The sequence below is a fragment of the Talpa occidentalis genome, unplaced genomic scaffold (assembly GCF_014898055.3).
Source record: "Talpa occidentalis isolate TD23 unplaced genomic scaffold, MPIMG_talOcc4v2.1 talOcc4.13, whole genome shotgun sequence".
Lineage (NCBI taxonomy): Eukaryota > Metazoa > Chordata > Mammalia > Eulipotyphla > Talpidae > Talpa > Talpa occidentalis.
Genome location: NW_023601322.1, coordinates 52,277,373 through 52,295,070, shown reverse-complemented (window position 1 = coordinate 52,295,070; position 17,698 = coordinate 52,277,373). Strand labels below are relative to the sequence as shown.

The window sequence follows — 17,698 nt, the reverse complement described above, 5'->3', positions numbered from 1 at the left end:
AGTTTTGATAAAACTCACTTGTGAAGCCGTCTGTTCCTGGACTTTTGTTTTTTGGGAGATTTTTTGATTATTGTTTCAATTTCCTTGTTCATGATTGGTCTGTTCAGGTTTTCTATTCCTTTCCCATTCAATCTCAGATGGTTGTGTAGTTTTAAGAATTTGTCCATCTCTTCTGGGTTATTAAACTTACTAACATGTAATTGTTCATAGTAGTCTATTCTTCGAAATTCTGTGGTTTCATAATTTTCAATTTTTCTGATCCTATTTGAGTTCCCCCTGCCCCCCTTTTTTTTTTTTTTGGTTAGCCAGAGGTTTGTCTGTTTTTTCATAGAACCAGCTTTTGGTTTCATTAACCTTTGGACTGTCTTTTTGATTTCCATTTCATTTATTTTTCCTCTAATTTTCAATAAATCTTTTAATCTGTTAATATAGTCAGATTCTTAGTTTATATTGATGGTACTGAAGGGCACACATTACTAATTTTAGTTTATTAAGGCCTTTCAGTGACTATATAAAAAATTAACTCAAGATGGGGCCTCCCCTGGTGGCGCAGCGGTTGAGCACTGGGCTGCAAAGCTGCCCGCAGCCACTGCAGCGCTGGTTCGATCCCAGGCCACCAGTGGGTCCCACATGGCATGCAGACCTCTCCTGCTGCCCGCTGCTCCCCTCAGCAGTGTACTTCGGTCCTTCTGCCTGTTCTGCTCCCTACTCTGGCTCTGGTGAATTCTCTCACCCTCCCGAGCTTCTGACTGTACCCAGTGCTTGTATAAATAAATAAATAAATCTTTAAAAAAAAAATTAACTCAAGAGAGCTATGTAAATGGGCTCTAAAGAAATTTATACACCCGAATATTCTATCCCAACATGATATTGGTAAAAAGAAATGTTTACTGTAAATTTTGTGTTGTTGACAAATGCTTTTTCTAACTACTATCCCTAAGCCTAAAAATAAACTTTTGAAATCTTGATTTCTTTTGAAAATTAATGTGGTGTCACATCAATTGTCCACAGAAAAATGTCCACTAGACATTTTTTCCTGTCCTTTTGCCTGTCTTCAGATTTTAAAAGAGTTGAAAATGCTCTCTTCCTCCATGTGTTTTCATTATTCCTCCTTGACTGTTCTCAATTCTCTTTGATCTTGTCTTGGAGTTCCTGGGCCTCCCTCGGAGTACAGGGGGTTAAGTCTCAGCACTGTGAAGCTGTCTGCATCCACTGCCGCAGGAGTTCAATCCCAGGCCAGGGAGTTAACCCACATGGAGCAGCAGACCTCTCCTGTCACGCCCTCTGCTGCCGTCAGCAGTATATTTCAATAGATGCACCTGTTCTGCTCCCTACTCTGTCTCTGGTGAATCCTCTCACCCCCTGCACCTCTGGCCTCTACCCAGCTCTTGTAAATAGTGGAATATCATATGGAAAAACTCTAGTATTAAATCTAGTATTAAATCTAGTATTTAATCTAGTATTAAACTCTAGTCCTGGGAAATAGTTATGCCCTTAGGTGTTAGAATAATATATTTCCTTTGGGTGATGCTGCCTTCATAATTTTTAATTCTTACATAAAATTATGATTCCATTTTTTTAGGTACATCCACAAATCTGCCAATCTTGATGAAGCGCCAGTTGCTGAACAACCCAAACCATTATATCCATATCGAACAATTGGTTGTGTTTTCAATCATCAGATGTTTCTGGGAAACTGTCAGCCTTCTGACTCAGTAGAAATCTGTGTATTTGATTTGAATGATGAATCCAAATGGAAACCCATGAGTGAAGAAGCAATTAAATCAGTTTGTGCTCCAAGAGCTATAACGTCCCTTCCTCCCTTTCCACCTCTGTGTGCATCCTCAATTGATGCTTCAGTAACAAGTAATGAGATAGAAATGCAGCTAAGGCTGCTAGTGTCAGAACACAGGAAGGTAATTAATACTGAAATTTTAAAAATTTTTTAAAAATGCTAGTTAGTATTATAGCTCTGAACAAAATAAATACAAACCCTATCTTTATGAAGTTTATAGTTTTGAAAGTTATGAGAGTTAAGATCTGAGACTTAAAAATTTCCAAATTCACCATTCTTTTATATAGTTGTTTACTTTCCTGTAAAAATAAAGAATGGTGAATTTGTTTAGACTTTGACAGAATACCAATATTTCACTTTTCTCTTTGTGCTTATTCAAGTCATTACTCATTAAAGGTTATGGATTATAGGAGCCTCCTTGGTGGCTAAAGGGGTTAAGCACAGCACTATGAAGCTGTCTGCAGCTACTGCAGGTCAGGGAGGTGACCCACATGGCACAGCAGACATCTCCTGTCTCACCCGCTGCTCCCTTCAGCAGTGTATTTCAGTCAGTCTGCCTGTTCTGTTCCCCACTCTGTCTCTGGTAAATCCTCTCACCCCCTGCACCTCTGGCCTGTACCCCAGTTCTTGTATGCATAAATAAATAAATCTTCAAAAAAAAAAAAAGATAATGGATTATATATATTTTTTCCAGGTTGGCTTTATTTGTTCTTCTGTTATACTAAATTGGGGAGATATAAAATAAGATCCTCATTTTTCATTAACATGCATTTCCCTGATTGCTAATGAGATCGAATCTCTTGTTTATTAGTCATTTATATTTTTTCTTATGTATCTTAAAGAAGACATAAAAGGCCTTAATTATAGAAGAAAAGATTAGTATATTTTAAGAACTTAGCCATTAAGATACTGAAAAAATAAGCCTGAAAGACATATACAAATAACAGAGGACTTGCATCCAAAAGTCCTGCAGAACATTCAATTCTAATTCACCTTCTGGATCTCCCCAATAGAAATGCCACCTTGGGTGATCCCTGTTTTATATTTCTTGAGGCCACCAAAGGCAAACTGATTTGTCAAGTATGTTGTCAGGGCTTCCTAAGAACATAATAAATTTGGCTTCTAAAATATTCCTTACTCATTAAGAGTATGTGTTTGAAAATAACCTGATACTTTATACAATATAATATAAAAATATGTGTTAATGACTATGTTATTGATAAGACTTTTGGGATCAACAGCAGGCTATTGGTTTTCTACTGTATAAGGAGTTGGTGCCCCTAATTCCTAAGTTGTTCAAGGGGCACTGTTTTTCACTACTTTTTTCTCTCTTCGTTGCTGTAGGACCTTGGCCTCACTACTGTTTGGGAAGACCAGCTTTCCTATCTTTTATCACCAGCTTTGGCTTCCTATGAATTTGAGCGTACAACAAGTATATCTGCAGGCAATGAAGAATTTCAAGATGCCATAAGGAGGGCTGTACCTGATGGTCACACATTTAAAGGATTTCCAATACATTTTGTGTATAGGAATGCAAGACGTGCATTTGCCACTTGTCTTCGGTAAAGTGGAATTTATGAATACTTAAATGTTTTTAGCTTAGGAATCTTAGCTATTTATCTGGTAGTTTTTTCAGGCGTGACTTCAGAATCACAGGGAGGAGCTTTTATAATAACTTGGCCTTTGTCATAGATTTCATTAGGTCTGAAATATTTCTTTAATTAGTCTGGGATAATTTTCCCATTGATTTTGATGCAATCTCAGTTTAGCATCTCGGATCTTGTAATTTTTTTTTTTAATTTATAGATTATAGGTAAATAGTCTATAGTTTGAATAGCTCAACCAAATTTAGTCATTAGTAGCAGAGATAAGGTTTTTTTTTTCAATTGAAATACTGACTTGGGAATGAGAAAGTATAACCTGTGTTCCCTTCTTAATTGAATACTATTTTTCTTTTGTAGGTCTCCTTTTTGTGAAGAAATAATCTGTTGCCGTGGAGACCAAGTGCGATTGGCAGTTCGTGTCCGAGTGTTTACTTACCCTGAATCTGCATGTGCTGTTTGGATCATGTTTGCTTGTAAATATCGCTCGGTGTTATAGGACTAACATTTCTATAAGAAAATTATCTGTATTTTGTTGGAATTTTACACATTGTACATTACTAGCAGTTTAGAGATTCCTTATTTTAAAATCACCGTCTGACTTGGATGTCATTTTTCAATTTTGTATATACCTGATAATGTTTGGAAAAAATCATGATGTGTGTATTTAAAAACTAAGAATGAAATAGTTGCATAAATCTGTGTGGAATTTAGTATAAATTAAGTGTATATTCTATTTTAATAATTGATACTTTTTACAGCTATTCAATAGTTTAAATATGAATATAAAATTTACTCAGTTTCCTTTACATTAACTGGTACTCAGATATTTGCCTAAGATTTGAGTCATAGTAAAATCAGTATAATCATTATTTTTCATAGAATAATGAAATTGTTTTTTGTACAAATTAGGAGAAAGTAGCTTTACAACAGATTTATTTATTACATAGGTGAAAATAGATTTTGGTGAATTTCCACTTTTGTGGTTTACCATGGCCATACTAATAGTTGTGACTTTCCAGAGATTGATGGGAAGACCTTGATGTGAGAGTAGGGAAAAGCTATTACCAGAAAAACAGAAATATGAATAGCAAAATAAAAATCATATGAGAGTACCTGAATAATTTATTTTTTTTTTTTTAAGATTTATTTATTTATACAAGCACTGGGTACAGTCAGAAGCGCTGGGTACAGTCAGAAGCGCGGGAGGGTGAGAGAATTCACCAGAGCCAGAGCGGGGAGCAGAGCAGGCAGAAGGACCGAGGTACACTGCTGAGGGGAGCAGCGGGCGGCAGGAGAGGTCTGCGCGCCATGTGGGACCCTCCTCCGGTGGCCAGGGAGCAGCCGGGGATCGAACCGGTGCGGCAGAGGCCGCGGGCAGCTTCACAACCCAGCGCTCAACCGCTGCGCCACCGGGGAGGCCCTACCTGAATAATTTATAAATATTTGGTAACTCGATTCATGTCAGTGAGTTGGTTATTTTAGAAAACATTTATCATATCCCTTTGTAGTATTATAGATACTGATAAATTGTTTCCTGTAATAGTGGAAATCTGTTGCTGATTTTCTCTGTGTTCAAAGAATTCATTAGTAGTCTTTTCATGGGTTCTGTCTTCTCAAACTACATCTTTTTCTCTTTTTTTTTATTTTGCTAAAACCATCAGCATCTGTTTGGCTAATCTAAATTAGAATCATTGTGTGAGGTCATGAACAACATGTACGTATTCATGTGTGAATGACTGCATGCTGATACTTGTTTTACAAGTGAGCTGGTTTTAAAAATGAGAAAAATAAGCATTAAAAGGACTATAGCTACTTCACTTTTTAAAAGAAGCTTCATGGCTTAAGTGACTGGTTGGATTGTCCATTCAGCATCTCTGTGTGTGGTTCTTATTTCATTTGTTTCATTATTTGGTCTTAAGAAAGTAACTGTTCAGTTGGCTGTGCAAGTAATTCTTTCCATCACTTTATTTCACCATTTAAAGTAAAAGGATTTAATGATTTAAATTATCTGTTAAATTACATGCCCTAAAAATTTATTTTTATTTTTATATATGTTAAATATTATTTAATTTGTTTAAATGTTTGAAAAATAACCATTTTCTGTCAGTTTTCATTGAAGCAATAATCAGATATTTCTTGTGAGATTAACATGACTTTAGAGAATTAGCAAAATAAGAATTAAGACATTTTTACTCTTCCCAAAATTATCCATGCAACTGTCAACAGAGAGAATTGCCTATAATTTTTAACTTTTGGAACCAGTTATTTATGAGGCACTTATTAAGAGGCAGACTACATTAAAAAACAAGATTGTATTACTAAAGCCAGACTTCCTGCCTTACTATATCAGAATAACATGTATTTTTGATGTGCCATTGGTATAAGTTCTAAAATAAATTTGCTTTTTGTGCACTTTAATAGAATTTGTCATGAATTAATATTTACTCTAGATATAATTTATTCCAATAGTATTTCAGTGCATTTATCCATAGAATTCTGCTGTATCCTTTGACAATTAAATTTACTGTGTATATTTAGCTGTGTTATAAAAGCTGTTTTTCTATTAAAAGTATAAAATGTTTATTATGTCTCTAATGAGTTCTTTTTGACAATATGTGCACTAATGTTGTCCTCTATATATACATATAGACATATATCTATGTAAGTATTTATTTAATAGAAGACTATCAGGTACCTAGAAGTTTGATTACTCAAGCTTGAACCTGTTGAATAAAAATTAATAAATTCAGTTCCAACTAAACTTAACACCCAAGAGCTTTTACATTTTTTTCTAGTGTTGAAGTTTATGTTCAATATAATCAGCAAAACAAAACTGTAACCTGGCAGTCCTGAATGTACATATGTTTGAAACCTGTTTCTTAACAAAGACAAGATTTGAATCAAGGTGTAGGCTTTAAATTTGTAAAGAATATTATTCTTAAAGTATGCAATGCCAGATATATGACCATCAAAAGGCAGTATATAAGAACCATCTACTTTTGCTTGAACTAATTCATTAATGCTTCTGATTGCATGCTCTACTAAACAAAAGTATAGTTTAGGTTAGACTACAGTTTACAATTTCATAACTTTTTTCTTTGACTCTCAGATAATAATTTCGTACTCTCCACTTAGGTAGATAAGTACAGGAATTAGATGGTCTATTTTATAATATTTATACCAGTGAAAGTGGCATTGCTTTCCAGCACTTAACAGTTGAGCAATAATTTGAGATTAGCTGAAGCCTATGCAAAATCTTAAGCAAAATAGCCAAATACATAAACAAGAAGCCATCCAATTCGGAAGAACTTAACATACTGTTTATAGCATAATCTGTTCAAGTTCAGTTATTTTTTTTTAAGATTTGTTTATGTATACAAGAACTGGGGTACAGGCCAGAGGTGCAGTGGATGAGAGGATTCACCAGAGACAGAGTGGGGAACAGAACAGGCAGACTGACTGAAATACACTGCTGAGGGGAGCAGTGGGTGAGACAGGAGAGGTCTGCTCTGCCATGTGGGTGGCTTCCTGGCGGGGGATCAAACTTGGATGCTTAGGCCACGGATAGCTTCACAGTATTGTGCTTATCCCCTTGCGCCACCAGGGAGGCCTTCAAGTTCAGGTTTAATCATTAATACCTTTAAACGTGATTAATATTCTGAGATTTGGTTAGCATAGTCATTGGAATTACATTTGATTTATTTTTGGCTTGTGAATTAGCTACTTGACCAGTGTTGATAGTCATGAATCTTAAAAGGAGAGTAAGACCTTTTGCGGCCAAAAATGAAGTTCAATCCCTTCGTGACTTCCGACTGGAGCAAGAATCGTACAAGGCATTTCAATGCATCTTCCCACATTCGTAGGAAGATCATGTCTTCCCCTCTTTCCAAAGAGCTGAGGCAGAAGTAAAATGTCCATTCCAGGCTCATCCAGAGGGATGATGAAGTTCAGGTTGTTCGGGGACATTATAAAGGACAGCAAATTGGCAAAATAGTCCAGGTTTAAAGGAAGAGCTATGTCATCTACATTGAAAGAGTGCAGCGGGAGAAGGCAAATGGCACAATCGTTCATGTGGGCATTCACCCCAGTAAGGTGGTTATACTAAAGCGGGACAAAGATGGCAAAAAGGTCCTAGAACGCAAAGCCACATCTTGCCAAGTAGGAAAGGAAAAGGGCAAACACAAGGAAGAAACAATTGAGAAGATGCAGGAATAAAATAGTCTTATATACAACTTTCATTAAAAACTGCTAAAATGAAAAAAAAAGCAAAAGAAAGTTATTAGCTATCAATTTGAAAGATTGCTTTCTCTGATTCTACTGAATTTAGAACTGTACTAATACTCCAACAGAGCTGTTTCCTAGATTTTGTGGGTATGTGCACACAGCCAAGTGCTTGGCACAAGAAGCAAGAAATCCTTGACACATTCTTGCACACAAACATACCTTACTGGACTGTGAAAAATCGCTAAGACTAAGTGGCATTTCATAGGCGTTCAACAACCTAGGGTTTTTGAAGGTAGCTAGTTTGGGGGGCTTATATTTTGCATATGTTGAGAACTAGAGTTTTTACTACCATTATATGTATGCTGTTTTTACATTTGATTTAATCTTTTATGGCCTAGAATTACAGAATTTTGGACTTGAAAGGAATCTTAGTTCCTGCAGTTCACTTAATTTATAGACTAATAAAATGGAGCACCAGATAAGATCCCTGTCCAAGGGAACATATCTCTTGTAGCAGATCAATTCTAGAATTTTGTGTTTACTTCTTTTTGCTATATCTCTGTGTGAACAAATCTGAATTTGTCTCTTGCCTTTCATTACATTTATTTAGCATTATTACAGATAACCAAATAACCATCCAACAAACAGTATGAAAAAATTTTCATGATGCCATAGCTGCTGTCTCCCCCCATTAAAAACAAAGTGCTGCTTACTCCTCAAGCCACCATTTCAGTTTTTCATTCCTCATTTGGTCATTCTACCCAAAAGGTAGAAATACAGAAAGGTATATATCCCTTATTATACATAGCCTATCAGAAGTTATAATAGGGGTCCTCCCTGGTGGCCTAGAGGTTAAGTCTCAACACTATCATTGCTATGGCCTGAGTTCGATCCCCAGCCAGAAAGCCAACCCATATGGCGCAGCAGACCTCCTCTCTCGTCCACTGCTCCCCTTAGCAGTGTATCTCAGTAAAACCGCCTGTTTGGCTCCCACACTCTTATTTCTGGTGAATCCTCTGCCTATACCCCAGTTCTACACAAAATTAAAATTTTTAAAAAATCAAAAACAAAAGTTAGCAATAATACATAGAGTATTGAGTCACTGACAGATGGGCAAGAATTACTTTTTAGGGAGGATAGCCTTAGGAAGATGAGCCCCTAAAAGAGGAGAGAGCTGCTTAAGAGTCCTTGTGTTGCCAATAATACAGAATTCTATTTGGATACCTAAGAGTGATTCAGTGGATGGCTAAGGACCTGGGATAGTGTACTAATGCACATCCAGAAAATGTTTTAGTCATGTTCACTGAAGCCTTTATCTGCTCTTCCCAGTCCCTAACCTCTCCCAATCCCCAGTCTTAAGCAACCAATAATCTGCTTTCTATCTAGATATCCCTATTCTGGACTTTTCCTTGAAAGGAATCATGAAGTACATGGCCATTTATGACTAACTTCTTTCACTTAGTATATGTAGCTACAGTTATATATCAGTTTGCTAGTATTTTGTTAAAGATTTTTGTATCCATATTCATAAGACATACTTGTTTGTAATTTACTTTTCTTCTGATGTCCCTGTCTGGTTTTGGTATCAGCTTAATATTACCTACTTCTGGTTTTTTGGAAGGCAGCTATACTTACCAATATACCAACAATGCTACTTCTGTTTTTTGAAAGAATTAATATCAATTTTTTTTTTTTATTTAGTAAAAAGCCCTCTGAGCCTGGACTTTGTGAGTAGTTTTTATTTTGTTGTCTTTTTTTTTTTTTTTGGTACTCATTCAATTTCATCACTATCCAGATCTATTTCTTCTAGAGTCAGTATTGATAGTTCATGTCTTTAGAAATTTTTCCATTTTATCTTAGTCATCTGATTTTAGTTTATGGTTGTTTATAATATTCCTTTAGAATCCTTTTTATTTCTCTAAGTTCAGTGGTAATATGTCCCCTCTTTCACTTCTGGTTCTAGTAGAGTCTTCTCTGTTTTCCTGTCTTTTTTGTTGATCTTTTCAAGGAATCAGGTTTTAGTTTCACTGATTTTTCTTTGTTGTTTTCCTGTTCCTTATTTCACTACTCTCTCCCTGATCACTATTATTTCTATCCTTGCTTTCAAGTTTGTTGTTGTTCTTTTTCCAGTATCTTAAAGTGGAAAGTTTGGTTATTGACTTGCATGAAATTATTGTTCTTTACAACTATAACTTTCCCACTATGCATTGCTTTAGCTGCATCTGATAAGTTTTGTATATTGTTCTTCATTTTTTATTCATTTCAAACTATTTTCACATTTCCCTTTTGATTTCTTCTTTGACCTATATGTCACCTCGCCAGTCAGCAATCTTGGGAGCATCGCGGGACAGAGGAAAAAATAACTCAAGGTCCAAGTAGTGAGAGAGAGAGAGAGAGACACCTAGAGGGGCTACATCTCTGGAGATGTGGCACCTTCCCCCATGGCAAGTCTCATTTTTATTTGAGGGTCAGGTTCAAGGAAGGTGGGTGAGTCCGTGGAAGAATGTGCTTGGTGGGCATGTGAATTTGGGATGTATAATAGTCTAGCACAAGCTAGGGTGACTGGAAGGATTCCACACTATTGGCTGTATAGGAGTGTATTAATTTCCATTTATTTGTGATTTCCAAATGTTTTTCCTTTGCTACTTTAAATTCTAATTTCATTCCATTATGATTGGAAAACAGAGTTGTATCACTTCTGTTTTTTTAAATTTATTTAGGTTTGTTTTATGAATTAACGTATGGTATATCCTAGAGAATGTTCATGTGTGTGCTTGAGAGAAATGTATATTTTGTTGTTGGATGGAGTATTCTGTAGATGTCTGTAAAATGTAGCTGGTTTATAGTCTTACTCAAATATTTCCTTGACCTATCAAGGGCTTCTCTCTTAGTTGTTGAATTATTAATGAATGTAGAGACTTGAAGTCTGCAATTATTGTTATTGAATTATCTGTTTCTCTTTTCATTCTTGTCAATTTTTGCTTCATATATTTTGGTGTCCTGTTATATATCTTTATAGCTGTTCCATGCAGAGACCCTGTTTTTGTCACATAATGTTCCCCTTTATCTCTAATAAAAGTCTGTTTTGTCTGATGTTAATATAGGTTTCTTGTGGTTGATTTGTGCATGATTATAATCTTTAACTTTCAGTTTTTCTGTATCTTTGAATATAAAATGTATCTGCTGTGGACCTCTCCTGTCTTGACCACTGCTCCCCTCAGCAGTGTATTTCAGTCAATCCACCTGTTCTGCTCCCCAGTGTGTCTCTGGTGAATCCTCTCACCCCCTGCATCTCTGGCTTGTACCCCAGTTCTTGTATGCATAAATAAATAAATCTTAAAAAAAAACAAACAAAAAATAAAATGTGTCTCCTGTGGGTGGTATATAGCCAAATTTTAGGTTTCCCTCCAGTCTGATAATTTCTGCCCTTTGACTGGTTTGTTAAATGCATTCACATTTAATGTTTTTTATTGATATAGCTGGATTTGTATCTGCCATTACATCTTAGTTTCTTTGCATTGCATGCTTTTTTGCTTATTCTTTACAGCTTTCTTTCTTTTTCTTTTTTTAAAGATTTATTTATTTATTATTTATACAAGCACTGGGTACAGTCAGAAGCGCGGGAAGGTGAGAGAATTCACCAGAGCCAGAGCAGGGAGCAGAGCAGGCAGAAGGACCGAAGTACACTGCTGAGGGGAGCCGTGGGCGGCAGGAGAGGTCTGCTCGCCATGAGGGACCCTCCTCTGGTGGCCAGGGAGCAGCCGGGGATGGACAGGCGCTGCAGAGGCTGCGGGCAGCTTTGCAACCCAGCGCTCAACCGCTGCGCCACCGGGGAGGCTCTACAGCTTTCTTTTGTTTAAATATTTTCTCATGTAGCATTTTGATTTCCCTAGTGAATTTGTCACAATTTTTTTTTGGTTGCTCTGGGGTATCTTATATACATCTTAATTTAAATTCATAATCAGCTCTCTATACTAGCTTAATTCCAATTATATATGGAATTTTTTATTTTTTTAAATAATTACAAATATTTCAAATAAAACTTGATTACCCTTTTTTTAGGCAACAGATTTAATATTACTAAAACTAGTGTCTTTGGATTAGTTCAAAGATGTTAAGTTGAAATCTTCAATTTTTACTAAACCTAAGACTCAATTAAATAGCTTATATATTACAAGTAGAGGTTGTTTTAAATATGGTAGAAGAAATTAATTCAGAAGTTACTTTTTCATAATTTTCCTTGGTAATACTGGGTTCTTTTTCAATGACATTTTCAGAATTAATTTAATGTCTTTTTTGTCTTTACCTGGTATGTTTCCTTTTTAAAATATATATAATAGAGATTCTAGTCATTTGGTACTCAATCACTCAAAAATGTTACCTTATAAACTATATAGGTAAAATTTAATGGCAGGATATTATTATGATTCTAATCTCTTATTCAGTAACTGTTGGGCTGCAACAAACTGATATTCCTGGCCCTGATTTACCTCTTTGTAAAACTGGGTTTATGGACTTTACTGCCTAGAGTGAAAGATCTGTCTTACACAATTGCTTATGATCTTTTAATGGATCTCTATATTATCTTTATAATCTCCTTATTTATATAAGTTTTAAGTGCTTTAAAAGTTTTATTTAAGTATCAATATGCTGATTCGCTTTAAAATAATTAAAACCTATTTATGGTGTTAATACTATGCACTGGATTTTTAATTGTCATATTCATCCTCTTGTATAATAACGTACTTTTTGAGTGGGAGAGGAATAAATGGAGTTATATAGCTAGGTGGCTGAGAATTTCAAGTATCCTCAGATTTGCTTAAAGAAATGTTATATACCTGAATATCCTCTATCTTATGTGTTGAATCAGAATAAAATCAATCATTGCCTTAAATTATCTGGGTGACTACTGCAGTGTTCTGCTTAAAGTAGAATTAAAAATTGCTTCTGCTGAAATGAAAAAGATGAATATTATGTAACAGTTAAAACTGAAATTGGCAATGGCATATATCACTGTTATCACAGTTGTAAAATGATTATTACTCATCAGACCTTGCAAGAGAATAAATTTTAATGCCATTAAATAAATAATGTTAAGTAATGTAAAAATACTGTTTTATAGCTTCCAGTTGAGAAGCTGAGAACTGGGAGTCATGTCTGTGACTTTCACTGTCAATGATTTTTTTTTCTAATATGTAAAAAGGGTTATGAATTGGTAGGTGGAAAATAGGAACAAGGATTACATTTTCAATTTCTAAGAGGAATAAACATGCATAACAAATAAGAGAAAACAGGCATTATGCTTCATTAATTACTATTAAAGGATCAAATGGACAGAGGAATTCAGGCTAACAGAACAGTTCTAGGGAAAAGTTTAAGGAAAAGCACAACTAAAATATAAGGATTACAACCCAACTTCTACCCTTCCACAAAAATTGCCAAGGCAAGCCTTAAAGGATTCCTAGAATGTGCTTATTTCAGTATTTATGTAATTGGGATTAAAAGGTAAGCCATATTTTCTACTGGTTACATGTTGACATTGGAGGAGAAATGAGCCTTTCACCAGAGTCAATTCATTCACTGCTAGGGCCAAGTGAATGTTAGGGGAAAAAAGACATTTTTTTTTCTAGATTCAGCAGGATTTTTATTTTGGTCCTCTGTATTAGCTCAGGCTTTCATACAAAATACCTTAGACAAGGTAGCTTAAAAAACCAGAAAATTGGGTCTCCCCGGTGGCGCAGCGGTTGAGCGTTGGGTTGCAAAGCTGCCTGCGGCCTCTGCGGTGCCAGTTTGGTCCCCGGCTGCTCCTGGAGGGTCCCACATGGCGCGCAGACCTCTCCTGCCGCCCGCTGCTCCCCTCAGCAGTGTACTTCGGTCCTTCTGCCTGATCTGCTCCTAGCTCTGGCTCTGGTGAATTCTCTCACCCTCCCGTGCTTCTGACTGTACCCAGTGCATGTATAAACAAAACAAACAAACAAATAAATAAATAAATAAATAAATAAATAAAACATGCCTCTATAAAAAAAAATTGTTAAAAAAAAAAACCAGAAAATTAATTTTCTCGCAATTCTGGAGGTAATAAGTTCAAGATCAGGGTATCACCATGTCAGGTTCTAGTGAGGATCCTCTTCCTGGGTTGTAAACAGTCATCAGTGTGTCCTTACATAAACTTTCTTTGATTTGTGCCAACAGAGACAGAGCAATGTCTTTTTATGAGGTCACCAATCCTATTGGGATAGGACTCCTTCCCTCTGACCTTATTTTACCTTAATAGCCTCCTAAAAACCCTTTCTTCTAATACAGTCACATTGGGGGATAGGATTTTAAATGTGGATTTGAGTAAGCCTCAATTCAGTCTGTAAAAGGCACTTTTAACATTGTCTTCAGTATAGGCTGGCCAGAGATGCAGGTAGTTGTAGGTGAACATTATTAAATTTTTGAGCTGGGCCTCCCTGGTGGTACAAGGGGTTGAGTGCAGCGCTGTGAGGCTGTCTGTGGCCTTTCTGGCTCTAGTTCGCTCTTGGGCCAGGCAGGAGCAACCTACATGGCTACCTGGTAGACCTCCCCTGTCTCGCGGGCTGCTCCCCTCAGCAGTGTGTTTCGGTACATCTGCCTGTTCTGCTCCCTGTTCTCTCTGGTGAATTAATTATCACCCCCTCATGACTCTGGCTTGTACCCCACTACTTAAAAAATTAAATAAATTTTTGAGTTCCCTTTATTCTACTATAAGACAGACACCACATCTATTGGCATCTCTATCTTGGACTTCTCAGTATCCAGAATAGATTACCATTTATCATGAAAGGATATCTCAGAAACAGCCAGATGGAAGAGGTGCATGGGGCTGACATGGGGAAACGCCCTGAAGCTTCCATGCTCTCTCCAGAGGCCCCATTCTACCAGTACCTCCAGGTATTCACCAACCTGGATGCTCAAGACGTTTGTTTGTTAATTTATTTAATTGAAGTAACATTGGTTTACAACACTGTATATGATTCAGGGGAATAGGGTTACTTCTCCCCAGATACCAGATGTATATGCCACCATGTTACAGGCCAACTCCCATATAAAATGTGTTGCCTGACTGTGGGTCCTCACCTGCACGTTTAAAAGGGACTTAAACTGCAGGCACACACAAAAGGTTAACAAAAGGCTTATTTAAAAGGGAAGGGGAAATGAGGAAATGTACAACTCAAGGAGAAAAGAGGGAGATAAATTTTTAAATGTGCCTTACCCATTCCGCTGACCTGGAATCCAAAATGACCTGCCGAGACCAAACACTGCCTAGCCAAGTGCATGAACCAAGAGAGTGAGACCCCGCTAACATAGCTGGTTATAAACAGAAGCCAGAGAAAATGGCTGCTTAACTCAGCCCTCAAGTCTTGATAACCTCTCTTTGGAGACCATGGGATTTGTTCCCAGTGTCTTGATGGAGTGGGGGTGGTATCCACAAAGCCTTTATGGAGTTCGTTTGGAACATCCTTTCCCCCTAGCAACTACACCACACAAACAAGGATCCATGTCCTTCACCAAAGCTACCTGGTCCTTTTATTCCGACCCCTACCGACCCTCCTTCTCTAATAGTCTCAATTCTGTAGTCATATTTCTAAGGCAACCTTTTTTGAGCAACAAGAAAGGGCTATCTTTTTTGTATAAAGGTCAGGGAAAATGAAATAATGTAGGTTTGAGAAAATAATTTTGTTTTAACAAAATTTGTTTAAACAAATATTTGTTTAAACAAAATATTTCAATGTAAAAAATGGGTTGTTTTTTAAATTTATGCAACAAAAATCTTAAATGTTTCTGAAAACTTTTATTGTGAATTCTTCATTTTTAAGCAATTATTATCAAAATTCAAACTTTTGCTCTCAAAGGTATTGTTGTGCCTTATTTTGTTTTCTATTTCTCATTAGAATTAAGTAAGCTAACTTGAAATCTGGTGAGAACTAGTTAGTATGACTTAAAAAGAGGATCTGAGAAGTTTATGTTAAAGGAAATATATTTGAATTACTCTAGGCAACTGCCAGTAATTTGGGGGTAAGTCACTTAACTTCTGTAGAATCTAATTTCTTTAAGTATAAAATAGTAGCTTGGCCTAAGTTTAAATATATGAGATTTTGTACAAATTGAATCTTCTTAAATAATTGAAACTAATAGTTCCATTTATATTAGCAGTCAGAATATGACCTCTCTTTGTTGGCTTAACTGTTTCAAAGGAGTTAGCTTAAGAAGGTGAAAGATGACTATTGTTTGGCCTAGTTATTTCTACACTTGCCCTTAATTTTTATCAGTGGGTGTGTAAGAAGGTAGGATTGGTAAATTTCTAACATATTAGATGTTACATAATGAAAATTTTATGGAAAATGGGTTTACATATAACAGTAAAAATTCATTAATGGATATTTTCTAAATGTTTTCCAATAAACATAGATCTGCCTTTGGAAAGAAAAAGTTAATTCTTTATAAGTTAACAAACCAGAGGAATCCAGCTTTGCTGCATTCTTATCTGGCCCATGTACCTCTAATTCTGTGTGTAAGGTCACATGCTAGCTTTTCTGACTAATTTTTAAGATTTTTAGTTAATATTCAATCTGTGCAAAGATCTCAGAGATGAATTTTAAATTGCATTTACGATTGTTGATGGAATTAGTTTCCTTAGAGGAGTGATAATTTATAACTCTTTAATGAAGATGGAGTCATATAAGTCACTTTAAAGATAATTACTCTCGGGAGGTGACCGCTATGGTAAAACTTCAATGCCAGCGAATTCTTCAGGGTTGGTTGAAAGCGATGGAGCATCACATCATTCATTTAGAGAGTTTGAGCTATCAGCATTTTAATAGATCATACTGGTATGTACAGCTACAAAGATTCTGCTTTTCATGGAGAAAGGGTGAGGGCTTTTTCCTGTTCTGTGCAAGTTTAGAGAGAGACATTGTAACAAGGCAGAAAGAGCTGAGCCTCAGGGAGTCTGGATTTTAGTCCTACCTCTTTCACTTAATAGTCCTGTGTTTTGTCTGCTGTAAAACAGATCTTGCAGGTTTATAACTGAAAAGAGTACTTTGAAAATATAAAATATTACTGTAGACTTTTAAGGTATAATTGCAGGCAATGACATTTAGGTTATAACTGAAAAAATATGCTATTCTATATATTTTTTCTTTTTTGGTGTACTTTTCTAGGTGAATGTGCCTCTTAGAAGCAAGTATCTGGGAGTATCTTGGATAAGCTTGAGCTGTACAGACAGATTGTGCTCCCTGAAGGCCAAGTTCCTAAAAGACACAGAGCTGCTCAGCCTCACCTCAGAAGCATGGAGTCAATTTATTCTGCAAAGATGATTAGTAAATATAAGAAAAAATTTCAAGGATTCCGTTTTTTAATAAATAAAAAAATCAATGAAAACTAAAATCATATTCAGAGTCACATGCCATTTTTCATAGATGACACAGCACTTTGAAAAAGGCATTTAAACATCAGTTTGAAGTAAGACATGTTTACTATATAGAATTTTTAAAGATCTCTTTTTATTATTTTATGCATACAAGAACTGGGGTACAGGCCAGAGATGTGGGGTGGGGCGGTGAGAGGATTCACCAGAGACAGAGTACAGAACAGGCAGACTGACTGAAATACACTGCTGAGGGGAGCAGCCAGTGACACAGGAGAGGTCTGCTGCACCCTGTGGGTAGCTCCCTGGCTGGCCAGGGATGGAACTGGTGCTGCAGAGGCTGCAGGTAGCTTCACAGTGCTGTGCTTAACCCTTGCACCACCAGGTAGGCCCAACTATAAAATTTTTTTAAATTGTTAAGTCACAGAAAAAATAAGATCAATGACAGAAATTTGAAAAAAAGTATATGGTATGTAAAGGTATACTTGAATCTTTGCATTTGAATTGAAAGTGAGAAATGGGAAAATGTGAAGTATCCTACAGATCACTATCTCTACTGCTGATAGTCTTCAAGTTGTCAGCGGTCACACAGAGTCTTGTGATGCATGGATGGTGGGGGCTTAAAATTTCAAAGGTTCTAAAAATTATTTAAAAATTAGAATTATACCATCTGTACAGAAAAGCGTC

The 17,698-nt window shown here is 36.2% G+C and overlaps 1 protein-coding gene and 1 pseudogene across 5 annotated transcripts in view; both read left to right on the top strand.

Annotated features, from left to right (window-relative positions):
• CEP76 (centrosomal protein 76) overlaps positions 1-17,011 on the top strand; it is a 34,457-nt gene extending 17,446 nt beyond the window's left edge. For 3 of the 5 annotated variants that reach the window (XM_037508873.2, XM_037508875.2, XM_037508876.2), the window contains exons 10-12: positions 1,583-1,916; positions 3,140-3,357; positions 3,757-4,623. In XM_037508873.2, coding sequence (XP_037364770.1) covers positions 1,583-1,916; positions 3,140-3,357; positions 3,757-3,895 — 691 coding nt within the window. In that variant the 3' untranslated portion in view covers positions 3,896-4,623. Of the gene's footprint in view, positions 1-1,582; positions 1,917-3,139; positions 3,358-3,756; positions 4,624-15,536; positions 15,661-16,805 lie in introns of those variants that run through there. The other 2 variants (XR_005124656.2, XM_037508874.2) reach the window with 2 other exon arrangements.
• Positions 6,773-8,128, top strand: LOC119243214 (60S ribosomal protein L26-like; annotated as a pseudogene).
• Positions 17,012-17,698: the final 687 nt, after the last annotated feature.